The sequence below is a fragment of the Pocillopora verrucosa genome, chromosome 3 (assembly GCF_036669915.1).
Source record: "Pocillopora verrucosa isolate sample1 chromosome 3, ASM3666991v2, whole genome shotgun sequence".
NCBI lineage: Eukaryota > Metazoa > Cnidaria > Anthozoa > Scleractinia > Pocilloporidae > Pocillopora > Pocillopora verrucosa.
The window spans coordinates 19,744,057-19,771,720 of NC_089314.1; the positions used below are offsets into that span (position 1 = coordinate 19,744,057).

General features: G+C 37.3%; 2 protein-coding genes across 10 annotated transcripts in view; one reads left to right on the plus strand and one right to left on the minus strand.

Annotated features, from left to right (window-relative positions):
- Window positions 1–1,157: 1,157 nt before the first annotated feature.
- Window positions 1,158–27,664, minus strand: part of LOC131794177 (uncharacterized) — a 53,096-nt gene continuing 26,589 nt past the window's right edge. For 3 of the 8 annotated variants that reach the window (XM_066163142.1, XM_066163145.1, XM_066163141.1), the window contains 2 exons: window positions 20,469–20,546; window positions 14,705–16,950 (listed from right to left, as the gene is read on the minus strand). The gene's annotated coding sequence lies outside the window, so the exon portion shown is untranslated. Of the gene's footprint in view, window positions 2,960–13,800; window positions 16,951–19,411; window positions 19,466–20,468; window positions 20,547–27,664 lie in introns of those variants that run through there. The other 5 variants (XR_010716846.1, XM_066163143.1, XM_066163144.1 and 2 more) reach the window with 5 other exon arrangements.
- Window positions 10,400–20,671, plus strand: LOC136279426 (uncharacterized). 2 transcript variants are annotated; one of them, XM_066163134.1, is made up of 7 exons: window positions 10,400–10,844; window positions 11,567–11,620; window positions 18,074–18,123; window positions 18,477–18,510; window positions 18,671–18,720; window positions 19,431–19,485; window positions 20,493–20,671. In XM_066163134.1, exons 1-6 carry the CDS (start codon window positions 10,726–10,728, stop codon window positions 19,481–19,483), a joined length of 360 nt encoding a protein of 119 aa, XP_066019231.1. In that variant the 5' UTR covers window positions 10,400–10,725; the 3' UTR covers window positions 19,484–19,485; window positions 20,493–20,671. The 2 variants fall into 2 exon arrangements, with proteins under 2 accessions (XP_066019231.1, XP_066019233.1); XM_066163136.1 differs by having other exon boundaries at window positions 19,452–19,485.

The following is a 27,664-nucleotide window of genomic DNA, read 5'->3' on the forward strand; positions in this document are numbered from 1 at the left end:
CATCGCCTATGTGAAGTCTTTCTGGCGGAACCATGACATTTAACTTAACAAATAATACGATCTGGCTGAATAGTTAGAGATTTCGTCAATGACATAAACAAGGACAACAGGAATTATAAGCCAAACTGGCCGAATAATTTCATCCTATGATCTTGCATATAGCTTTAATTACGTAAATTGAAAGTATACTGACCTTTAAACTCACTCAGGACAAAAATTCTTTCATCCTGCGATCGTCAACGACCTTAGCTCGACCCTTCACTCTCCATCAAGCCCAGAAATTATTAGGATAACACGATTTTGCTTACATGAAATAGAGCGCGCCGCCAGCGCGGTTCCAGGATCTCTCGTTTTATTACCCCCGTCATGCAAACCCAACTGAAGAATGAAGAATCTGGAAGTGTATCTGCAAGTGTATCTGGGAGTGACACTGCAACTGGGTTGCGAGACTGTAATCAATTAATCAGCAAGATTTTGGTAGCAAATTAAAGAGTCAGAACACGAACACGAGGGAAAAGAAGAGTTTCAAATCGTGCCGTTTCACGATACGCTTAATGCTAACCCATCTTTGCCCCCATCTTTCGACTACCTCGCAGGAAAATTTTTAATAAGCAATTACCGATATCTTTACATTTTGCTTCCGTGCAGTAGACGTTATCCATTAATCTATTTCATACTGATGTATCTGGTCGTTAACCCTATATAATAACCACTTTTCAGATATTGACTTTCATGATTTAACTCAGATAAAAGGCTATCATATACGTGGACTGAACTTCTCATTGCGTTGGAATCCAGAGAGAGTGAAGGCAGTATGTGCGTTTAGGCCTAATCAGTATTATGCTCGTGGAAAAAAGAACGATAAATGGCTAACTATCGAGAACTTCATTAATGTCGCTATTACGCAGTTGCGACGCTTGAAACTCTAAGGCGTAGTCCTTCTACAAGGAAATTTATTTTCCATCAGAAATGAAATTTGAATGAGCAGTATAATCATGGTTTTAAAATTTCATTTCAGTATTCTTTTCAATTTTTTTTGTTCATGCTGCTTTGTTTTGTTTTATTTTTATTTATCTATTTGCTTTAATTTACATGTACTCAAAGAAAGTGATCACGTAAACGTTTTTTAATAAAGAAACTTTCACTCTCACCAAAAAATGGGCTGTTGTCTTTTTCACAGTTGAAGGGGTTGATATAAAACACAACATATTAAGTAAACGTCACATTAAAACACATCATTTTACAAGGATCAATTGATTTCGGTAATCTTGATGTTTGGCTAGTCACCAACACAATTGTGCCCTTGGAATGTTTTTCAAAGTAGTATTTAAGTTGAATGCTCGCTATAGTTTGCTTAGAACTGATGGTTTATGTCATGCCGGGTGATTACTCGGCCAGCCGAGTGAAGCTGTTACGTTTTTCCATTCAACAACCGCTAATAGACGAACTGATTTCTCTGACCCATACAAAAGAACAGCTACATAATTTGTTCTTCAAGTACCTTTCAACACGGTCAAGCGATGCTGGCATTACTTTAAGGCTTTTTGGTTCACAATCCTTACGTTTGTTTTATCAGTTCGGCGTAAATTCGCTCAACCAAAGTCTTCAGCACTATCGGCTTGCAGTTTTCGATTTTTCGATACACTTCTTTTCGCGAAAAGACAACCAGAAAGTGGCGCTTTTCAAAGTGTATTGTAAAACAATAGAAAGCTTTATTGCTCATTTAAAGTACATGGAAATTTCATGCGGTGTATACAACTTCTTAGTTATGCACTGAAAACTTGATTTTGCACTTGTAAGCGAAACAGTCTGATTAGAATCCGATGGTTAATAAATCGTTAACTTCCGCGTTATGTCCTCACTAAAATGGAGGAAAACAATAATGATGAAAGTAAGAATACACATTTTAACATCCTGTGAGATTGGACTGTACGTAAACACATTACACCAAACAATAACTAACCCATCCAGGAAAAAAGAAAATGAACCTGACCTGAGCGGGCGCATGCAGTCTGTAGTTAACTAACCCAGAGGCTAAACGAGGAGTGTGATGCTCCCACAGTATCATGGTAAGGCTGATGTTGCAAAATTATTGAATGAGGTTGAATGAGGTTGATCATAGCGGCGAGAATTATCAAGGCCGAGGTTCGTGTTAAGTGCCAAAGCAGGGGTAGGATAATCGGCGTCGACAACCAGATCGTCGATCGGATCACGGATCGGATCACTGGTGGGATCACAGGATCAAAATATGGATGGAAAAGAACATTATGAATTAAATATATAACTAAATGAATAAATGCTGCTATGATCAGTTCGTAATGGAACCACGGAGGATTTTTCAATAACAGAAGAATATTGAACGCCAACTGCGAAAACGAGCACTTAAACACAGAACAGTCAGTTTCGACGGTGTAGCACGCATGAACTGTTGAACAGATTACATTTAAGCTGTAAAAACTGTGAACGGTCCGTGATCTCGTCCGTGATCCGATCCGCGATCCGATCCGCGATCCGATCCGCGATCCGATCCATGATCTGATCTTTAATGCGTTCGTGATCTGGTCCTTGATTCAATCCACGATCTGATCCTGGTTTGCCAATACCAGGTAAACAATAGATCTTAGAGATGCAAAAGTGACATAATTCACTTTGCCAACAAATAACATTACCTAGGCATGAACAACAAAACCATTACTGGATTCGGTTTTTGCTTGAAAGTCAGCAAAATGTTTTGGAACTTTTGAATGCTTTCGGCTTCAGTGGTTAATTCAAACTGCTACAAAAATAATTGTATCATCACCAATTTTTTCTTCTCCACCCGAGAAGATCAAAGGATTTCTCACCACAACGGGTAGGTATGTAAGACCCTTCTTTATGCCATTGAAATAAGCTTAATGTCCAGCCGGATGGGCCTTGATCTAGCTCCTAGGCTCACTTTATCTTTCATCTTATCTTCCACCTGCAAGAGCATAAATGGATAATGCTGAACTGTCAGACAAACCTGATGAAAGTCGGGGGGGGGGGGGAAGGAAGGGATGAAGGAATAGACTGTGGTGGATTAGCATCCCAATCAGGCCACACAGTTCTTCTTCATACTTCGTGCTGTGGGAAGTTAACAGAGATAAGCCTCTGTTTATATCAGAGAAAGTCTAATTCGGAATTACTTTGGCTTCTACGCATAATACATAGAAGTTAAATGTAACAACCTTACTCAAAAGACCTAAATTTCTCTTGGCTGCTACTCTATTGGGCTTGCAGAGAGAAATATAATTTTGTCTCTCAATAAAATGATAACCCTTTTATATATTACGTGAGGCAAAGAAATTTTTCCAGATGAAGATACATGTAAATTGTATGAAGTTTTAGTACAACCAATAATCAAGCAGTATTTTAACAAAAACAGGGAAACAATGCAGCACCTTAATTGGGAAACCTTGAATTGCAGAGCACATTAGTACGTGAAAATGTACATGTATTACTATCTTTATTTGTGAATTTATACAAAATGATGTATTTCCAAACAAGTTCTTGTGACTGACATTCAGCCATCCTTGACTTTCTCCTCTTTAAATCAAACCTCAACATCTTCCCTTACCCTTAACCTCCCAAGATCTGATTGTTAATTCTCCCCTCTTTCAGATACAAAATTCCTTGTAAATTAGTTATGAGAATTGGGTGTGAGATTAAGAACACAACTTTAACCTGATAAGTTTGAGTATTCTCATAAACTGTTTGCTGGAAAATGTATAAGTATTATAGGGAGAAGTTACATGTTAGTCACTTCTGGGAGTTAAAGGATTAAAATGCTTATGCCTGAAGAGGTAATTATGGAATTAAAACAACATTGGTTTCATCTTTCTGAAATAATACTGTAAGAACAATCTAACACCACTCATGTTGAATAATCCATATTAACTGACATCTAGACCTAATATGTTACAAAATTATCTTAACCAAATACTCTACTTCAAGTTGCCAAAGTATATGGTGTAAAAACTTTTTAACCCTTTATATTTAACTCCCAAGATCTGATTGCTAATTCTTCACTCTAGCTGCCACACTTTTCCTTGAAAATTAGTTGTGATAATTTGGTGTTTGATCAAAGTAATATCGTGTACTTGATAAGTTTGAGTATTCTCACTACCTGTTTGCTGGATGATGTATGGACATTATAGGGAGAAGTTACATGTTAATCACTTCAACGAGTGAAAAGGTTGATTAATCATGGAAAACATAAAAAAAATAAAAACATATTAAGCTATAACCCTTTAACCCTAAAAGTGACTACCATCTAATTTCTCCTTACAATATCATCCCTGAATCAAGCATTAAGGTCACAGGAATACACATAACAATCACAAACTAAAGAGGATTTTGATTATTGAACAAATTCTCCTTATCAGCACCTTACAAGGTGTATAGGGAACTGTATGGAGAATATGCATATTGATGTTAGCATGATAAGGGATAAGAAAAATTTAGCATTTTTATCACTAGGCAAAATAACAATTTACAAAACTAAATGATGGTGAAAACAAAAAAACACTAATTCAGGTATTTGTGTCCTGTATTGCCAGATTATAGCCCCAGAAAATAGCCACTTTTCTGTGTGGTCATGAACCTTATCCTTCAGCATTTCAAAAGCCCAAAAACCCCCTTTATTTTCTAAAAAAACCTTTCTCAGTATTTTAGCTTCCAACACAAACTGTGTACCCAGTGTAAAGAATAGTCTAGAATATTTCATGAACTGCACACTATCATAGCTATCATAGAAAGGGATACAGAAAGTGTTTCATTTCTGTCATGGGGCTAAATATCGCACACCATCATTGTACACTGTCAGAACTATATATTAGAGGAATTGGAAAAATGCTCCATTTATATCTCAGGAATTGGTTTCAATCACAAATTGTGAGTCCAGTGTACAGAATAGTCCAGAATATTTTTAAAATTGCACACTTTCATAACTATCATATAAAGGGTTAAGAAAAATATTATAACTATTTTGCAGTGCCACAGTGTGGGTTAAGTTCCATATTGTGTGAATTATTGATAGGGAAAAAAATAAATTCAAACTATTAACTAAAGGCTTCATTTGACATGCAAATATGCTTGCATATTTGTCCATACATTACATGTTTCAAGAGGTGAACTATGAACTTCAAGAAACAGATAATGTCCAAGGGCAAATATACAAGCATGTTTTCACACCAAATGGAGGCTTTTGTGTTTATCATCTTTCAAATATTTTTGTAATGTATAGGACAAAAATAGAACAAAATATCTACAAACAACTATATTTGTTTACTGCTTTCAGTCAGTTATCCATACATCTCTATGAACAAACAAATATGTTCCTTCTTCTGCAACAACAGAAGAAATCTCTCCCAACATGAAATAAAGAATAAAACAAAGACTTTAATGGCATTTGACAAGAGTTACTTTAAGCTGGGGCACAGTCAGTTGCATGATGTGTCTAGATCAATCCTGCATTGGATTATAATACAGATTATAAACCATCAAACATTTTAGCTTGCTAATGATTGGTGTAAATGCTCCAAAAAAAACATTATGTGACCAGCTAAAACTGAGGAATATCCAAGGATATACATGTAGCCCAAGTGATATTTCTCAATTCTACCTCAATATTATGTCATTCAAAGATCACATGAGATTGCATCAGCAAGCTTGGCTTTCAGTGCGAGGCTTACCAGTAGATTGTTCTACAAGAGGAAATATGTTTATTGATCTTTAGGCACAGCCCTACACAATGAAGTTTTCTGTACCTTTTAACTGGTGAAATCACCTTTTAATTAGTGAGTCACAGCATGCCAAAAGTGCAGGATGCGAAGAATTGTGTTTTTGGACACTACATACCAATGTTACCAGACAATAAAGCTTGTGTTCCAATCAAACTCAAGTTCCGAAGTGGGTACAACCCTTGCGAACTGAATTCCCAGTTTTCTGGGAATTCCTAGGAATTCTCAAAAATTCCCAATTATCCAAATGGCCCTTGCAAACTGAATTCCTGGGAATTCCAAGGAATTCCTCAAAAATTAGGAATTCTCAAAAATTCCCAACTATGCAAATTAACTCTGATTTAAAAAGCTTGGAATTACTGGGAATTTCTGGGAAAGGAAGACTCCAGTTTTGTGAGGACTTGGAATCCCTTGGAATTCCTGGGAATTCTCAGCTTTACAAACTATCTAAAATTTAAGAAGTGTGGAACTCTTGGGAATTTCTGGGAATTGAATTTGAGGCAATTTAATACCCTGAGGTCCACATAAATTCAAAGAAATTCTCAATACCTTGAATGTGAAGGTTTTAAGAAAAAGAGTAATTTCAGAGGCTTAAAACTTTGGCTCAATAAAAGGTATGCTATACAAAACTTACCAAGAGATATACATACATGTACATGTTTATAACTTAACGATCATGAAATTTATTATTCAAACTAAGTTTTAGTAAATCTTTACATTACTATGGATTTTCTCATGAACCAGCTGTCAGTTATGTTAAATGGAAATTGCCAACTTGCGCAATAATTAACAATAATTACATCGTTATCTTACTTCCCTAACCTACATTACTGGTTGCCTTTGTTAGAAAACCTTGGAACAGTCAAGCTCAGTTGCCTCAAACGCTGTCAGAGACTTTTTGTTGACAATACTTTTAGTAGAAATTTCATGCCTTAGACAAACAAATTCAACACCTTATTAATCTTTCTTTTTTCACGATTGTTGTTGCTGCTTTTTTTTTCAGTTTTTTGCTCTATTTTCATGACTAATTGCTGTAATTTGTTTTGCTGTTTTTATTCTTACAAAACATTTTTGTAAGAGTTCCAATACTTGTGGATCATCCACACACTTTGCAGACATTTGGCATGCAGACAAGACAGAGGTAGTCAATGTTCCCTTTGAGAAATAACATCCTTTTAAATGACGTCTTCAATTTACTTTATTTGAAACTCTGATCTGAAAATATTTGTCAACAAGACTTGTTAGTAGTGAGAAGTACCAACCAAGTTTCCTTTCATAACTTAATTTCTTAAATGTCCCAATCACTGGATCTCCCAAAAAATATTACATCATTTTATTTTTGGTGCAAATTACAAGTCCTTCTTTATATAAAAATGAAAAGTGCTAGTCACACTTCAATAATAACAGCTCTTAAGTTTACTTGTTGTTCTTCTCTGTCTGTCAGCTATCAACAAAATTGTTTTATACTTCGGGCAGTGCATAACTATTTGTGGACCAGAGTTCCAACGCACCTCTGTAATCGCATATAGCTACTTCTGTCTCTTGTACAAATGTTTCTCCTTTGTAAGACGCACTCTACTCTGTTGTCAATACTGCTTTAAGTTCAGTGGAAACGACTGACTGAGGAATCGAGATGGCGGTGTTGGAACGTGTTGCTGAACGCTTGCTACGGTCAAGCTTTGTAGATTTAGGTACTGGTACACTGGGATCATCTATGTATCTCTTATACTTCCGAATGTGGTATCCTTCTTTTATAAATATGAGGGTAAAAGACGATTTGTAGTCGCATTCAAAACTGTGATTGGCTTGTGTTATTTCTCACCTTTGCCATTAACACAACTCAAGTGAGTTTCGAGTCTTTGTTTGCTCGACAACTTTCAACTAATTGACAGCACGCGTTATATCCGAACTTTATTATAAAATGAAATAAACCTATCAGTAAGGTTTCAAGATTCCTCTAGTCACGTTTGGGAACATTCAAGATTCATATTAGGAACTATTATTAAACAAACCTTATTACATAAAGAAGCCCTCCTTGGTAAAAACAAAATGATGTATTCAGCCCTTTTTTAGTAAAATCCATGAGAGAGATGTACTAACTCCAATATAAAAGTCACTCAATATAACAGAGATTTCTCATTTTGAGAATCCAATGAATGCCCTTTTCCTCATAGATATCTTAAAGGCCTGGTCTTAGCTTTAAATATACACATTTTAATATATTATTTTTTTTCAAATTCAGATGTCATGGAATCCAGATACAAAATGGTCAAGCTTCTTGTAGACAACCTCATTCAAGGCCAACTCATTGTGAGCCCAGGAAAAAAAAATACGAACAGCAGCTAAGTTTGCAGTTTAGGATAACTTCATTCTAATTTATTGTTACAGTTACAACAAGATTTTAATCAAAAAATCAATTTTATTTGTCTGTTATTAACCTCTTCACTCCCAAGAGTGCTTGGTTTTCAAATATAATTTAAGATATTGTATTTTATGGAAAAGAATCAACAGATTTTATTCACAATTTGTGTCAAACCAAATTTAATGATTGATTAGGACTATTTTATATGAATAGCTGTAATTGAGGATTAATCTGTATGAAGTTTTCAAGAAAAAAAAAAGTTTGCTTAGCTTTTTCATCAGTACACATTTCTTTTTCTAAGAACCTTGTTTATCCAGCCTTTGCTGAATTCTAATTTTTCAACCAAATTTTATCATTTTTTTAAATATTATTAGATCTCCTAGTATCAGTTAATATTTTTGTAATTAAAATAATTACATCAAATCTTGCAGATATATGGCAGATTATTTTTTCTCTGAACCTCCTAACATTTTACCATTTGAAGGGACTGGTATTGGCTATAAAAGTATAGTCAAATTAAAGGTTTTTGCACAACCTATGCATTAAGTTTTTGTTATGACTAACCAAACAAGCCTCCTTTGCATTGGAAAGTGAGTTACATTAAAAGACGAGGCATTATCCTAGCCATGTATGTTTAAAACAGTTTCAATGGGATTTTCACCAGAAAGCTACCTTATTTACCTAAGTTTTTACCCTCCTTTGACTGATAAGATTTATCTCACAAAGTGTGGACATATTATGTATTATATTTATGTATATATATATATATGCTTTTTTATAATTCATTTCAAAATTGTGGTAAATCAGAGAAGAGTGGGTGAACTGGAGACCTGGCTGAAAAATTAGAAGGCCATATAACATGAATCTAGATTACAATACTGTTTGTAATTTATAGAACATTTTTATACTGCAATAATATTTTTAGCTCTTTTGAGTATGTACAAAATGCTTAAAATGAAGGAACATTTGGGCAAACTCCCTAATACCAGAGGGAGACGGCCTCGTGTGCGTTGTGAATTACTGCAAAAAAAATTCTGGTAGATACAACTGGGCTTTTTTGGTTAGCCACCATCCCATACCACAAGCACCTAAAGAAAACTATGAATAGCAGAAACTATAGGCAGGGAAATTATTATTCTTGTTGACAATTCAACAAGATAGTAGCTCTAACGCTCGAAACAGTGACAACTCGGGAAAGAAAGGAACAATCACAACGTTAGGAAATTACAGCTTGTCACTTTGAACACGTTTAATTAAAGAAAACACCTTCATAGCTAAATTTAGCTTTTGTTTACCACAAATTGAAAGCCGCAACACCTCGGGCAGTTTGTGTGAAATAGCGACAGTATACAGCGCATACTACGTTGAAGAATTTGTGAAAAGACCCTTGATGTAGTTGTTCAACAGTGCCAGTGAAGAAAAAACTTTCGGAATAAAAATTATAGAAAGAGATGTCGATGCGAACGGTACAATATTATTAACTGCATAATTCTCAGCTTTGGGAAACCTACACAGAGCAAAACACGGGTCTTGACGCCTGAACAATGCACCTCAATACTCTAACAACCTTTCCCATGACCTCATCTTTTCACATGGTAAAACTGTCCTGTTTTAGGGTACTTAAGACAAGATGCAAGCAGTTCCAACTGCACAGATTAGGTTTAAAATTTGTCTTACCTTGGACCTGTGTGCCGATGCATGTACAAATCTTAGTTATCATTTCCTATGACTTTCTAATGACCGACAACACATAATTTTCACGCAGGCCTCGAAAACTAATTGTTAAAATCTCTCCGGGCTTGCCATGACCCGGACGAACTCTTGGACCGTCCGCAATCCGGACGGCAAACATTTTCATCGTTGCGTATTTAGTAAAACTGTGCGACAAACATTGTAATCTTACCTCGACTTAAAAGCAGACTTAAAAGATGTTTCGTTAAACTTGTTTCCTCGAAGTATTTAAGCTTACAAATTTTGACTGAGCTTTACAAAGCCCATTTTTCAGGGCTTTCGGCCCTTAGAATATCAGGTTTTTAAATTATATGGAAGGAAGAAAGCAATTACGGAGATAGATTCATCGCTTCGCACACGCGAAGTACGTGTTGGTTTCTTTATTATCTTCCTCAAATTACAAACTTCACGCGCGTGTCGTGGGGCTGCTAAAAACCGCGCTGGGGGTCCCAGCTGACCACTGACCCAGGCCTTAATTTACCTGAGGAAGATTTAGTTACTTAGGTCAACCAGTAATTTAATCCAAAAGCAAGAGTTTCCAGTTTCCTTCACAGGTCAAGCACGATTTCATGTATGCTGGCGCTAACACCGTAATAGTGAAGCAGCAGCTACTGACTTCGCTGGAAGGCGGAATACGGAATGATTTCATTTCCAAACTCAATTTTCGTTGAGCGACGGCGGTTAATCTGTGATTCGCACAGTGATCTCTTGGGTAACGCTTAATGACCAATCTGAATTAACCAAAGACAGAATCTGCCTGACACTTCACACTCTATCAGGAGATTTCCCACAACGTTCATTATTCTCTGAACTACGCCTTCCAAGTGGATGCCGAGTTCGAGAAACGCACTAAGGTGACTGCTTAATCATGTGATGCGATTGCAGATAGCTTTGCTATTCAAAAAGTGCTTCAATAGTCGAAGATTGTGGAAAATGATTGTGAAAAATGTCTTGCGGGCCGAAGCCACAAAGATAAGAACGTACCTTAAAAGGTGAGAATATACACACTGCTTAAGAAAAAGTTCTTGTGTAAAGAGTTTTAAAGGTCTTCATAAGCTAAAATTCACTGTATTGGTATAAGCAAATATTGATGACGAGTTAACTGGGTATGCGAGAAAGCAGTGCACACCAATTTACTCGAGAAAATGTAAAGAACTATATTAACTAATATTGTTACTTATATCATAACTCAGTTTAATTAAGTGAAATTTACACTTTCGGTCGATGTAGATTGAGTGTAAAATCATTTCTGATCATTCGCTCATTTAACTAAGATAAATGACTCCACGTGAGACACTTTTCCACACAACGGAGCACCAACAGATCAGCGACTCTCACGGACCAAAATTAAGTAATAACTTATGCACCATAGCTTCCTTCCCGTAAAAAACTATGTTACCGTCTATCTTTTAAACAACATCCACTGCCTTTGACATCAAGGGGACATAGGGTTGTGCCTTTATCCTAATAACAGATCATTTCGATCAACTATACTTGTATTTTCCAAAGGTTAGAGAAGAGAATGTTACAAGCTCTTATGGTAGGTATCTCGCATATTTCACCGAGAAATTCTTAATCCACGTGTATTGTAATCTTTGCCCATTACACCTTTCCAACTATGGTTTTCATTCTTGAACTAAATTCCTGCTGTCTCACAGAAGAAATGTTACCAAATAATCAAAACTCACCAAAGCTGTTTAATTTTTTCTTTTAGAATGAGCTGCTGGTCATTCGTACTAATGTCGACGGGGCATAGAGATCTCACAAAGTAAGTACATAGCAATAGCTTAACTTCGTGATCCTTTTTTTCTGTGCACATCTCCGTTTTCCATTCAGTGTGGCCTAAACCCATGCACTCAGTCACTCCTCCCCAACGGCCATATAGTTAGTTCACTTACCATGCACTTCCCACAAAAAAAACATATTATTACTAAAAGCAGTCCACGGTTCTCGTAAAATGCATTTTTTTCGAGGGTTTCTGCTTGACTTACACTTTTAATGGCCGAAAAAAAAGCAAACAAATAAAACATTTAAGCTTGAAGTAGGTAACAGATCTCGGACATGCTCGACCCGTGCAAGCTTGAGGTTTTTTTTTTAATGATAAGTCGAAAATTCAAGAACAAAAACAAGGCAATGCCGTCACTTCCTCAAGCGGATCTATTTCATTTTTGAAAAGGGCATGGTAAGAGGGTCATCAATCACCAACCCTCAAACACGCAAAAATCGCGTAGCACGTAAATTCAAGAAAGCGCAATTCAACGCCTCTTGAGTAAGATCATGTAGTAGTTTCAAATTACTATATGATATATAGTAGAGTTTCATCTTGCCTTGCTGTGTCTCTATCTTAATGACAGCTTCTTGACTCAAACATCCCACCTATCTTTGGCACTGCTAGGGAAAAGCAGTCACGGGATTCAGAAGATAATCTTTTCAGTTCTAAATACTCGAGCACAGACCGAGAACAATGCCACGGTTTTACTCTCTCTTTCAAGGACTTTTGTAGAACAAATCGGTTCATTTCCATTAACATGGGGCATGAGCAGATGATAATCGAAGCTAGAGAATTTGACGGAGGCCAAACCATGTGAACTCAGTCAGTGACGCCAAGAGAATAAAACATGAGAGGTTGAAAATATGGATCCCAATCTACCAGAGGTAAGTAGAAGTGCTACCTATTGCTTATATCTAGACAAAAATAAACTTTCAGAATAATAAGATGAAGACCAAGACCAAGATTATTAAATGGAAGAGCAAAAATGAAAGACTTCGCCTTATCAAAGTAGGACATAATTCTAACTTGGGTCGGATATTCTTAGCGGACTCAACACGACAGCAGTTTCAAACCACCATTAGCAAGCCCCTCTCCCCTCCGTCTCCCTTCCCCCCTCCCCTGAAAAGCAAAACCGCAGACCATCACGAACACACAACAACTCGCCTCTTTACTTCAGCTAAGAAATAGGTTAGATTCTATTTTTTCTGATTTAAAAAACATTGCTTTTCGATTCTATTCAATTCTAAACCCAAATTTGATGTTATTCTTAATTTTTTTAATGTAATTTCTCTTTTTTTGCAGCATAAAGAATTCCGAAAGCAGCATGGAAATGCAAAACGTAGTGAGAGAATATACGGTGAGAATTTGCTTTTGCTGTTGCTCGTTTCTCCTTTTCTCACCAAAAGCCTTTTCATCATTTTCTTTTCGCGTTTTCTCTCGTCCAACCTAACATTTCTTTTATCTTGCAGTTTGAAGATACTGTAGTAACAACAGTAATTGGTTACTGGTCAGTTTTTGGAATGAATGTTTCTATTAACGGCGTCATCGCGCTGAATGTCAGGTAACAACACTGAATTATTAATTGCGTTGCTTCCAAGGACAAGGGTCAAATATACCAATTTGCCTTCCTTCTTTCCGACCTTACACTATCTAGTAACATGCTTGTTCATAAGAAATGCACTGTGCGATAAGAACAATGTCTTTGCAAATATCATTATCAATCTGATTAAAAACTCACATCAATATCGGTTGTTGCGTTTTTTTTCTCATAGAATGATTTATAGGCAAGACCTTTCCGGTGTGCAGGTGGTAAGTATATAACATGACTATCATATATATAATTAATGCCTCCAACTATTAAATCAAAATAATACACAAATACAGATGAGCTAAGAGATTTGCGTAAGACGTGTAACGTTAATAAAAGGTGCAGTGATTGAAATATAGAAAAATGCTTCTTAATATACAAATAAACATCTGCTATAATTAAGAAATTATGTTACCGCCAACTTAAAATTTATTTTGAGGTTCCTTTCTGAAATATGTTTCTACATTCTTACAACTAATGAAAGACAATAAAAAAATTAAGAATTTCTCAACACCACGTCTAAATACAATGAAAAACAAAGCCCCCAATAGCAGTCTAATTGTCCACAGGCTTTTACAAAAGGACTTACTTCTCTTACTGGTTTTTCACAGCTTAGGCAGGAGTTACAACTGGAAGCAAACCTCACAATAGCCTTTGGAGATATTTCCGAGACCCGGTTCGTACACAACTTTGGCGTGTTTACTGGATAACTCAAGTCCAGGTAGATATGGTTGTTTTGCAAGTACAGTGTAAAACCAAACTAAGATAATAAAAAACATTTACGATGCGTTATTGAAATAAAATTACTGATATATCTTTGACGAATCTCCTTAATAACTAATCAGTAATGGTGAAACAGGAAATTATATTCCTTTCAGATTACAATTAAAACAATAGTTCTTAAATTTTTTCTACTTCACTCTATATCTATCAGTAAGAAATGATAAATTATTTTTGATTCGTTCTGATGTGGTGCATCTCTCAATGGATACGTGTAGCAAAATGATTTTCGAAAGAAAGTGGATATTGACACTCTGACAAAGTTGGATATTGACACTCTGAAAGTAATTGCCTTTAAAATAATACATCAAGATACAAGGTAAAAAATATTTTCCTAAAGGTCTGTGCAATGATAAGTAGAACCTTTAATGAAAAGAATTAACAGTAAAGTTAAATGACCTCAAAGGTCTTGAAAAATATAAACCTTAGAGCTAGGAAAAGATCTTGAGAGCTGTCTATAGGGCTTTTCTTTGCTCCAATCATGTATGACAACATTCTATTTGGAGTGTTGAGGACTTAATTCTTATTTTTTGTTGTTTCCTACAGATACCTTATCAGTCATAATCATCATAGCGATAAACTGGATTAAAATACCCTAAATGTAACTCAAAGTTAACCCGTGTATTCCAATATATTAAAAGGAATGTAAAAACTGTGTGCCTTTGCCTTCTTTTTTTATGCAAATGTTTTCCTAAGGTGATCTATCTATCTACAATCCGGTAAAATAGCTACATCTAATAATCATCTGGACATTTGCCTTGAAAGGCATTTTAAATAGTAAGCTTTCTACGTTTTCTCCTTCTTGTGACACCATGGTAGAGGTGCTTTGCCTAAAGTTTCACATGGAAGAAAATAGGCTCTTGTGGAGAAGAAAACAGAATTTGGAGCTCTATTATAATAGACAACTTTCATACAAAAAAAATCAATTAACAAAATAAAGCTAAACTCATAAGTTATTGAGTTTTAAGCGTTCATATTAATCTCAACATGAACTTTAGGAGATGCATCATTTTCCTTAGTGACTGGGATTTTGGGCCCAGACTTTACCATCCCCTTTGCTTTTCAAGTGTAGTGACGGCCACAGGATCACTGCTCAGTTTGCCAGGTAGGTCACTTGTGTATGGCCTCTCTTACATTACTGGGCTGTAATAAGGCGCTCCCATTGCACTCCTGTTTTTAGCAAAGTGTACTACATAGGGTGACTGAGTTCCTAACAGAACTGGGTGGGCAGATTAGGCTCACAACCTCGCTGGGTAGCCAGTCTAGGAGAGGGATAACTCTGACTCCACAACTGGATTGAGCCCGTAACTTGTCAGGCTAGGAAAAGGACACCCCATCTGTGGAACAATGCTGAACACAGTGGAGCACTTCACATACCTTACGAGCGCCACCTCCATTGATAGCCACAGCCAGCAGCTCCTTTGGATGCCTACCGAAGTGAAGTGGAAGAACCACTCCCTGGGCCTATCAACAAAGATCCTGGTCTACACAGCTGCAGTTTTCACCACTCTCCTGTACGAATCAGAGGCCTAGGTTCTGTACCAGGTGTTTCGTATTACTGCACTTCCATTAGCACTGTCTCTGCCCGACCATGGGCATCAAGTGGCAAGACTACATGACCAACAGTGAAGTCTTGGAAAGAGCCAACTGCTTTCCTGGGCAGACTGCTTGTCATGTATGAAGGACACCTGCGTGCCCCACGTAAGTAACTCAAACACCAGCTGAGGTGGCAGCTCACTGCAGCTGAGATCCAAGAAAAGGAGTGGGAAAGGGGGTCAAAGGACAGCAACATCTGGAGAGCTTTGTCAAGGTGAGGCGCTGTGGCCTTCAAGATGGCCACAAGAGATGCTTGGAGAGGTGAGACAGGAGAAAAAAGGCGTCAGCTACCCTGAGAACCCTTGTCCAAGGATTCCCATGCCAAAGGTGCAGCAGAGTGTGCAGATCAAGGATCAGCCTGCACAGCCAACAGAGGGGGTATCAACAGGGACGACCTTCCCACTGATCCTCGCAACTGATTGATTATGGAACCTGCCATCATCATCATCATCATCATCATCATAAATTTTAAATATCACGGTACAAAATACGGAGGAGCACAAAAGATACATGGCGACAAATGGGGCTTCACTCGAAGATTTAATCAAACCTTACCACCAAGACTCCTTTAGAAACAAAAATATGTTCATGACATTGCCTACGAGTCCTATCCGCAGTTTGTATAGTCCTATCTTTCCTGTCCCCTTCTGAGTGCCCACACATGAACAATGAACACTGATCATTGACATGGAGAAGATCCTGGAGTGTCAGGCCGAGCGTGCTGAGCTACCCTTCATCTCTTAACATTGAGGCCCCTAAATGTCTGCTGCAAATCCCAGTTGATGACCCACCGAAAATTATACCAACCCTTAATGAGACTCTGGGAGATCTGCCAGCTGTTCAAAACAGGAAGGCATGGCCCTTTGTGGACGAGCTGCTTTAGCTGCATGAAGTAATCTGACAGGAAGGGAAAGTCCCCAAGGACTTCAAAGATGCCTCAATCATTCCCCTTTACAATAAGGGGAATGAGGGGATAATGCCTTCACATCTTGAGAATGGTCTCCTTCCTGAAATTCTGTGAAGTTTCCAAAAAGAGTGGGCAACCCTTATCATTATCATTTTGCTGTCTGCAGGTTTTTTTTTAAGGTAAAATGCAGGGAAAAAAAATCAAGTACAAATGCACCCTGGAGTTCATCATAATTGAATGACAACTACACATCGACATGCTCACCAGAGTCCAGGACAATGGAGAGACCTCTTCAGCATTCTCCATCTCCCCAGGAGTCAAGCAAGGCTCTATGCTTGCCCTGACCCTATTCAGCCCTGCGTTTTCAACCAAACTAAAAGAAGCTTTTAAAGACTCCGACAAAAGCGCAGGGACCACATTTTACACTGATGGTTTTATTCAACCTGCTTCTTCAACCTGCAAAGACCAAAGCAAAAGTCAAGGTGACAACAGTTGTAATCAACAAATTACGGTCGTTGGCCGTACCTTAGTGACACCATCTTGACTTTATTTGTATTAATAAACGACATTTCTGGCCACACATCACTAACTTTAAGTCAAAAGAATACTTGGACGAATTTATGGTCATGTTGTGTTATGTTGTGTTATATTGTGTGACATAAATGTGAAATTAGATTACCGATGGTGTCGTAATTAAATCTCCAAAATCAATTTTAAATAGCTTCCCAGGGCGAGCACAATTTTGACAATGGCTATTTACATATCATGCATTGTGTAAGTCACCAAACACGGCATCCCGCTAAAAAGTGCGGAGGAAAGGAAAAAGTTTCCTTCGATCTCTTTCTTTACCTTTTTTCAAAGTAGTGATAAATTATGAACTTTGATTATCGTGGCCAGGGGTCGTTAGATCTGTTCGCTTGGTTTTTGGGGTTTTTTATGTTTAAGTTGTCAGTCAAATAACTAATTAGGTAGCCTCTAATTATATCGGTTTGAGGTTAAGAGAGTTTGCTGGGCGGAACTTGAACAATACTGATTGGTGGCTCATTGGCTTTGATTTGACTCAAAACAGTAAAATTGAACTTAACGTCGACGTCTGGAATAACCTAACATCATATCTCCTTTTATAAGTGGCAAACTAAAGCGAAAGAAAACAACGCTTTAGAATGCGTGTCTCATCACAGCGTTCCAGATTTATCCCTGACAATATTTTCGTAACCGCACGACTCCTAATAAACAATGCGTCTCAGATTTCTAAACTCGTCACTTAAAAAAAGCATAGGTCAAATTCCTGCACCCCACGCCTTAAATCATCCTGTTGTGATCAAAATTTCATCGGTATTCCTTCCCTAACCTGAACGACCACTTTGCTCGCTTTCGTTGATCGCAAACGAAAAAAAACCTGTTTCAGCATAGAAATGAAAAATAATGAAAATGGACCCAGAAGAGTAGGAGTCAAGGGCATCTCAAGAACACGACAGGAGAATCGAGAATCGAAACACTTTTCGCCTTTCTTCGCTTTTAAACACCTCACACATAATCCTTCATTATTCATGTAGTGGGTCTTCTTTTCTGCTTGCAGGACGAGGTTCAAGAAATTAGAATATATCTTCTACAAAGGTAGCTCAACAGGTAGGTAGAAGAAAGGAGAAATCCACTTTTTATTATGGTTTCTTCATTGTGAGAGATTACATCCCTTGATGGAAAGAACTGACTTGTTCATGTGCTTTCTGATAGAAGGGCAACGGAATTTTACAAGCATTGCGAGAGAGAGGTGGCTGAATCCCTTTTCAGTCGAAAATAGGGTAACAGGCTCTTCGAGGATTCTGAATAAGCCGCACAAAACATAACTGTTAATCAAGGAAAATTAGATCTACTTTTATCAAAATGCTGCTGCTCTAAAAATTTAAATGCAGTTCTAGAAACTAAATGCAATTCTCTCCATTCTACACTCATTGAAAGAAAAACATATTTCTTTTTACCAGGAATCAACATGATATTTATCTTTCAAGATTATTTGTAAGTATTAAGCGACAAACTTGTTATTTTACCCAATATTTATCGATGTTTGAGTAAAAACATATATAATTTTTTACGATTTTTCATGTTTTGTGATCTTCTTGGTGCCCAATTCAGCATCTTTAGTTCATAAAAACTGAAGCATTGCTTTCATCTACAGGAGGCAGCGGATGCCATCAAGAGGCACACAGTTATACAAACAGACAGGAGGTAAGGATATAAAACTAACGAATACATATACTTCTTTCCAGCCAATTAGCTTATGAGGGTAACTAGTACCGCTTAGTGTGCCTGTGCCTGTGCCTGTTTGGTTTTCTTAAACCAAACTTTGGCTCAAGAGGATTGAAAAATTTAAAAAAAATATAAGTTTAATATGAAGGGAAGGTTTTGAGGTTTAGAGTAAAAGAGAATACCTGAAGCATCTCTATAGTTCAGAGCTGAGAGAATTAAAGAATGTGTGACCTTGAAGGCAAAAAGTAAAATTATCCTTCCTGTGTAAGGAGGTTTCCAGTGTCTTTCGAGAAAGGACTTTGCTTCCACGGTTCCCAAGCAAAAGTGATATTTCATTCCCACTGTGTAACTTGTTCTCTTGAACAGCAAATTTATAATTATGTAACAGCGTCTCACAGGTTGATTCTAAATTAAGGTAACCTGATGTAATGTCTTACCACAAATTCGGATGAAAAGAAGTATTTTAAAAAGTTTTTACTCATCAACTTGAAACAAAATTTAGGCATATTTGTGTAAATCGGACTTTTTCATCAGTATAGCTGGAATTATCCACAAAGGTAATACTGACATTTGTCAAAAAATCATTGAAGTCAAACATGAACATCCTCCCCAAGGCAGTTTAAATTTATACCAGATAATGTATTACTTTTATCAACATGAAAAAGATATTCCGAAATTTCGTTCATCAGGGTCCTTGATTTTCTCAACAGGAACCAACAAGATCCTTCCAGAAATAAAGTAGAGGTAAGTAACAAGGTATTAACATTACTGCAACGTATTTGGGAATCAAACGTCAATTCCTAATCATTCATTTAAGACCTCCAAAACCTAAAACACACCAAAAAACCAATGTTCTTCTTTTATTAGGGAAATGTTTGTTTTAGCCACTGAAAAATGACAGTGACAGCTATTAAAGATGTATTTCACCATTCAGCAAGTGTTTTTTTTTCGTTTTAAGATGAGATGCAGCTCCTCCTGCATGGTTGCCACAACCATGGGCTTTCGAAACTCCTTGAATTTTCCTCACTTTTTTCTGACAAATACAACATTTCCCTGACCATCTTAATTGACAATTTCACCAATAAATTCTCCAGGGAAATTCACTGACTTTTCGCTTCTTTTAAAAAGTCTTTTTTCCTCTTCCATCTCCTGATTTCAAGAACCCATGTCCTAGAAAACAAGTCCAGGGCTGGGGCAATAGTTGCCCATTTTACCAACTAAACCACTGTTTCTATGCCTGCTAGAACTTTCCCGCCCAAAATATCCCACTTGTTTTGCCAACCTGCCTAATTCACATTCAAATGCTTATGCAGTCTTTTTACATTCTCTGCTACTATTTAATTTCTACGCAAAAGTTTTTATCAACGTGGGTCATATTTGATGGTTGAAACATTGTCAAGTTTTACTCAGTCAATCATAGTTCCTAATTATCATTGTTATCAAAATCACCCTCAATATTGTTTTGTCGCCATAATCATTATATGAACAATGATTATTACAATTTTCGTTACTATCATCATCATCTTTACCTGTACATACAAACACACATACTTTATTCATCCTTTTCAGAATAAAGGTACATTATTCTCCTACACACCAAACTGCCCATTTAAAGTATAGTCATTAGGAATGTGTGAATCATTTGAATTCTACCATTATGTCCACTAAATCTGGGATATGTTTCATGCAAAACCAGTCCATTATCAAAATGAAAAAGATATCCTTACCTTTCTTTATTCTTTACTCGGCAGGTAGGAGGCATGTGAACATGAAACACTCCTTTATTGAGAATCACTCGGTATAACCTGAAATTGTTACCATATCATACGTTATCACAAGATCGACAACACTTTTCATGTTATTTAATCAGTTATTCCCTGTTATAGAAAAAGGATCTTTAGATATTTACTGATTTATTTTGTACATCACGTTCTTGGTTTGTAAATAAATCAATAAAAAAATAGATTTTAAAATGATTGCTTTTGCTTTAGTTTTGCTACCCTTTTCCCCCTGGTATGTAGGTAAATTTAATTTCAGATGAGGCACAGAGCTGTTCAAATTAATATACTGCTGAGCCTTAACAGAACGTAACCAATCTCCAGCACAAGGCTCCATTTCCACTTAGCTTATTAACAAAAATATCGTATGACTTCAGACAAGAGTGATAGAGAGTGACAGAAACCGTTTAATACTGAGATTATCCTTCCTAACGAACTCTCCCCCCCCCCCCCAACACACACAGCCTGGAATTTCCTATGCAGTGCCAAAAACATACTTGAACAAATTATGTGGAAAAACTAACCAAGAAGCGACGATTCAAATTAAAAAGGAACTCTACTTTCAAAAGTATATACTTCTATCTACATTTTTTATTTTTAATACTATTCAGCTTTAATAAATATTTATTAGCAGTTCTTTCGACTATGAAGTTAAGTTACTTCTTATCGTCAAGCATTTTTGACTGGATCCTCTGGCTCATACTTAAAGGGTAACCTTATCCCACGCTTTAACATTGACATACTGACTGACCGAGTGATTGATAATCGTGTTGTAAAAATAAACAATAAAAAATAGGTAGTCCAAGACTGCACGTGGCTACTGATATAGCACAATTTTCAAAGCATTGAACAAAAATAAAGGTTTTAAAAACGGGCGGCATCCGATATATTTATGAGTACCCTGTTCTCCAAGGGAAAGATGATTCATGAATATAATGAATAATTACCAATAACTAAATGGTAACAAATAATCATATTAACAATAATAAGGATATTTTAAGATATTCCGTTATTCCACGTCTTAGGATATTCCGTTATTCCGCGTCTTAGGATATTCCGTTATTCCGTGTCCTCGGATATTCCACCCTTCCATCTTTCCATTGAGCAGGTACCCGGTAAACTCAAGGTAACGTATTTCACAGCTTGTTCGCTTCGCGAATTTAGAGGCTCTTTTGGGCATAAATCACTGATTCAAAGAGTAAATTGCTCTCTATTCATAGGAAAACAAAATTTCCTACAAGTTTCCATGATGTGCTGATCACACCTGATGCTACATTTCTGCAAGGGGAAGTTTTGATTTTAATTACGTGTCAGTGGATTCTACAATGAAATTATTTTGAGATGTTTATCACCTTTTGTAGTGTCACGGCAAGAAGTGAAAAAATTGACCATCTTTGTGGCATTGAAAAGAGCTAGAGGTTGTATAATGATGCCAGACGGTAGTGTTTCAGAATATTTGCCTTACATGCAAAACAGGAAACCTGCCGCATCCCACATATTCATGTGTACCTTGTTCCAGAAGAGAAAGATAATTAAAAAAATAGTGACCGACTGATATCCAACCAATAGTTAAATGGTAACAAATAATCGTAATAATAATAATAATAATAATAATAATAATAATAATAAAGATAATAATAGTAACGGTAATGATCATTTACAGGGGTTAGTTCAAGAACCTCACTGTTCCTCTATCTTCTACGCTCCAATAATGATTTGACTATGCTTCTTTTAATTCTGACTGTTAAGTTTTAATTATTATATTCTTATTTCATGACGATTCCATTTTTGTCAGATTTTTGTTTCCTACAACGATGCATTGCGCGTTTTATGAAATTCCGTCATTCCGGGTTTCAGGATATTCCGCCATTCCACCGTTCCTTCGTTTCGTCGAATAGGGTCACCTTGTTAAAACTCTTGGAATCGTGATTCGGACCTTGCTCACTTTGCAATTTTAGCGGCTCTTTTGAGCATTAGCCGTTGATTAAAATGGTAAAATACTCTCTCTTTAAATTAAAAAAAAATTTTCCTCAAAGTTTCCACGCTGTGCAGATCACACCAACTTAGATATTTCCGCAAGAAAAATTTTGTTTTAGTTACGCGCCAGAGAAGTCATTGTGAAATTGTTTCGCAATGTTTATCATCTTTTGTAGTGTCACGGCAAGAACTGAACAAATTATATCCTCGGATCTACTGGACATAGTTCGCTCATTCAAATGGTAAAATGCTCTCTATTCAAAGAAAAAAATTTCTTCTCAGTTTTCATGATGAGGTGATCACACATATTAAGGAGGGAGGCATTGGGGCCTATTAGAAACCACAAAACCGTAGAGAATATCATCCAAAACCGATAAACCGAAGAAAAATTCAATCAAAACCGAAAACCGTATGCAAAACTGTCAAAACTGATACATCTCATAGTCCACACCCAGTTGTTAGAACCCTGATCGATCCCATAAAGTGGTGACAAGTGGAGCATACAGAGTAAACTACACTAATTTCATTACAGGATTTATGAATGTCATGGACTTGGCATTCGTATCCTCTAGTATCTACTTAAATTAACAGCTGCTCTTTCGAGGACCTCGAGCGTGGTCTCTGCGGATTCAGCAGTTGGTAATGGAGCCTAGTTAAATTAAGAAAATTTGCACAAAAGTCCTCTATGGGATTGCAATTTTGCAGTCACAAAAAGCTATAGCTCTGGAAAGTTTCATCGGAAATACCTAATCTAACATTTCCATTCGCGAACTAAGACCTGAAAGTTTGGAGATTCTATTAGAATGTTGAATCAATCAGTCACGTGTGGCCTGTAACTTGGTCACCAACTTCGAGGTGGCATTGATAAAGAAACTTTGGCAATGTTCCGTGCTTAGCCGTACCCTCCCCTCCCCCCCCACCTTGGGGGGAGGGGAACGGCTACACGTAGGCTACCAAGGGATCCCTGCGATATTTTGATTGGTTTGTAACGCATTCGTCTCAATAACATTTGCGTTTAGCTGCTATTCGAGATCAGTGGAGGCGCGTAATTGCCGCTCAGATCGAAGAGAAACCGGGACCCAAATAGATCAAATAGGGAAAACCGAAAATCGCATCGGATATCCAATCCGAAAACCTATTACTGTTTTCGCGAAAACCGAAAACTAAATGCTAAAAAACGGAAAATCCGCAAACCGCAATGAACACCAAAACCGAGAAACCGAAGTTTTCTGGCACGAAAACCGAAAAACTGATCTTAAAAATAGCTAAAACCGCAAAACCGAAAATTCCAATGCCCTCTCGTTGAGATATTTCAGCAAGGATTCAATTACCCCTCACTCACTCATTCACTTACCCATTTCGATAACATGGGACCACACTTCCTATAGGAGGCAGTAGCCAAAAAGGACCACAAGATGTCGTATGTCTTTTATCGACGTTTAAAATGGCCTTATTCGACCAAATTACTTTTCAACATGGTCAAACCCACTTGATAAATTTTTGGTGCTTTTTCCGCCTTTTGTTGGCTCTTTTGCCAAGGTGACATTTTGCGTGGAAACTTTCCCAGAATTACGAAACTTATTTTACATCCATTAGCTTTGTTTGTCGATGTAAATCACGAATAATGAGCAGCAGCCGGACTGTCAAGGTGTAGCGTAGAGTTACAATATCTGCTACATGGAGAATCACCTTGTTCGCTATAAATAAGTGGCAAACACTAAGAGGCACAATAAAAATATTTCAAAATATGAGGTTTTTTTTTTCGTTATTTCTCTCCGTCGACAGTTTTTGAATTCCTCCGAAAGTTCTCTGTGGTTAAGCCTTTTATTGATTACGACACTTGTTCAAGTTTGCTATCGTGGTGATAAAATCGCTACTCGTAGGCAGAAAAAGTGAAATGACAATAACATGAAATAATTTTACCTCTCTCTCGCCAGACACGTGGACTGCGATACTTTTCCTTTTCGTTTCCGCTTTATCTTCTGGCAGCAAGCAATGACCACGGACAAATATCCTTGCCTGACATTGCGCTAAAGGGCAAAATATTGATCTTCTATCGCCGTCTCAATCGATTCACATTGCCGGGCTAAAATCTTTAATCCTTTAGGATTCTGATGATATGTTCGAGGCAAAAAGGGCTAGTGAACATAAGTAATACCAATGGCAATAAGGGTCACTTTAAACAAAAAATCTCGAGTCACTTCAAGGATAGATCATGCTTAAATGCAGATAGGATAAAACAATACATACTATTTTTTTCCGCCGCCAACCTGCTCAGTAATACTAGCAATATAACTGTGTACCTTCTAGAAGGGATTCTCTTAATGTGATTCAGGAATATCTCAATAAAGCAAATCATACCTTCTAATGATCTAGTGGATGTTTAGGTCTAAGAATTGTTTAAGGAGCTAACGTAAGGTAGTGCCAACCTTTCTTCCATAAATTCTGGCTCACTTTTGTTTTGCTGCACTACACGGGGAGATCACATTCACAAAATAAGAAAAGGTAATCACATGATTATCCCCAAATTGCACGAGAAAAATCATGTGATTACTTAATAGTGATATGCATGTAAACATTTGACTCCTAGGGTCCGTTTCTCGAAGGTTTTGGTAACGTAACGGGCCCGCAAGGGAGTTCTGTTCTCAATCACGATGGGTGTTTCAATTTTTTTAAATTTATACTACAAAACTGACAGCTAAAGGGAAAAAGTGGACTGGATAGGGTGCCAGGACATGCATTTCAATTCTTCAAATTTTGGTTTGTTTCGGGCCCGCTAAGTTACCGGAACTTTCAGAAAACGGTAAAAGCCGTGTTTTTTTCGTGCCTTGTTTCCTTAGTACCCGGGCTTTTCCCATAAGAACCATCAACGCACCTTTAAATTCTCTCTCGCGAGTAACCTCTGTCGCGAATACTCAAGGGTACCTTTTTGTTAAGTAACGGTCAATAGTATTTGCCATTACACACAAAGGCTATCACGCTCGTAATCTTCCTCGTCTTTCTAGTGAACTCTTGCGTAAAACTCCTCAGGGCCTCCGGTTCTGAGCTTTCAATACTCTTTGTCATAGTCTCTTGACAAGCCTAAGACTTCCAGACCTTGGCCAGTAATTTGCACTTTGTTGGGTGTTTTTGTTTTTCTCTTCCTCGGTCACACTCAAAATTGAAACGTTATTATTACCGCCACTTTGTTTTGTTCAATTTCTGAACTCAAGTTTCTGTTCAACTTTCTGCTCCTCTTAATTCGAACTGACGTGGTGTTAGCCATTGAACCCATTACATTTCCTCGGTTGGAATAATAAGACAGCGCCCATTGATAGATTCTCTTTCATACCAAGCACGTTTTTTTTTAATTCAAGTTCACTTACATCACCGAATTACAATGAAAGAAGTTTGAGCGCAATAAAGATTCAACCAAAATTTCCGGGAGGAATTTTCGAGTTTATGTGCGAATGGATCACGAGTTCTGACTGGTCTCGCTCCTGTCGCTTATTAAATTGCGTGCATGTTTTTTCAAAAGACCAATGGCATGTCTGCGTCGTTCGAATCGGCAATCACATCATTTCGAGTAAATTTTTCAAAGGCTAACCAAATTGCACCTTGTAGTCTTTGAAAAATTTACGACTGCTGATTCATCCCAAACTGTGTGAAGTCTCGATCGAAGGCGGCGGAGGGTCCACAGCTCAGTCAGCTAACGTGAGAACTTAAAGCAAAGAACTTGCAGCATAATTAAAGTATAACCAGATATCAAATACATGAAAAAGTTGAGCTTCTAACTCGTTTGCTTTGATGTTGGATTATTCTCAGAGTTTTAGAGTTTCTTCGGTCGGAGTCCACGCGACCATCAAAGTGTGAAAGGCGCGGAGAGTGCTGTTTTGTGCTTAAAAGCTGTCTTGACTCATTTGTGTTATACAGAAGTTAATACAGAAATAATTTCACCGATGCTCAGAAGACGGTGTAAGTTTAGCATTTTGACCGAAAGACTCGGTTAACTCCGATTTGTCCGCCGCAAATCAAGCTTATTGCACAAAGCCGAAAGACTCGGCAATTTCTGGATTTGTCAGAGGCAAGTCTGTTATTGGGCGCGAAGGACTCGCAGCACAACTGAAAGTAAACAGTAGTCAAAGAAAGGAAATTACTGGTTGTAATTGTAAATTACAGCAAAAAAAAACATCCCAAGCACTTCGCAAAACTACATTTTGTACACTTGTAGTATTTTGAGATCCAAAATTACTAAAACCAAAGTATTGAGCCACAATTCCGTAACAACATAACAGAAAAATTACACAACTGTAAACAACAAGCCCAACTAAAAAAAAAAAACAAAATAAAATGGTACTGTAGGGCGGGGGCAGCTCTAGTGAGAACTATAACTAGTTAGTTAATAACATACCAGCAAATATGACTCTGTTTTCCTCTTTAGTTGTTTTTATTTCGTGTCATGGCTCACTGGTTCGGCCGCTTGCCTTTGCCTTGTTGACGGAGTAATTGGGATTTTTCCTCAAGAATTTTCCTTAAGCTTTTAGTTATCAGCCGACAGCAGTAACCATAACATGAAGGCTATCGCACTCGTAGCCTTTCCCGTCTTTCGTAAAAGAACATCTTTCCAAGGCAATGTGAATTTCAAATCATTCAGAGAAAGTGAACCTATAAATACTCAACCAGCTCCCACAGAAAAATCATCTCCGTTTCCGATAAAACTCACACCACTAACCGGATATTAATCAGTATTAACCCATTATCGACATTAACATCAAAAAGGAACCGTCGGAACTGATCATAACCAACCGCTACACGCAAATAGCGAAAAAGCTGTATCTCAAATAACCTTCTAACAAAAGACGCCGTCTCCACTTCGCGGCCCAATTCTATTCTATCTTTAATTTTGTGTGACCTTGCAATTTGGAAATGACGGTTTCTGTGACCCATCAAAGCGAATGTCAATATCCGACCAGGAAAAATGAAAATACTTCAACCAGCCAGGAGGCTTTTAAAGCGACCAGTAGGTAGAGTAAAGGGGCATTTTTTTTCAAACATATCATATCAACAAAGCTCTATACGTGCATACCTTAACTTGACACCCGAATATCTTGCGCAACCTCTTAATTGATCGTTAATTATTTTTGGCGAAAATTCATTCGAGGCTTCTTCGTGTTCACAACGTGCTTACC

What these genes read in the sequence shown, in the direction of transcription:
- LOC136279426 (XM_066163134.1), top strand. Translation starts at nt 10,726, where the DNA reads ATGCGATTGCAGATAGCTTTGCTATTCAAAAAGTGCTTCAATAGTCGA. An exon ending in CTACAAAGGTAGCTCAACAG is followed by an intron (nt 18,124 to 18,476) that starts GTAGGTAGAAGA and finishes TCTTTTTACCAG; the next exon opens with GAATCAACATGATATTTATC. An exon ending in GTTATACAAACAGACAGGAG is followed by an intron (nt 18,721 to 19,430) that starts GTAAGGATATAA and finishes TTCGTTCATCAG; the next exon opens with GGTCCTTGATTTTCTCAACA.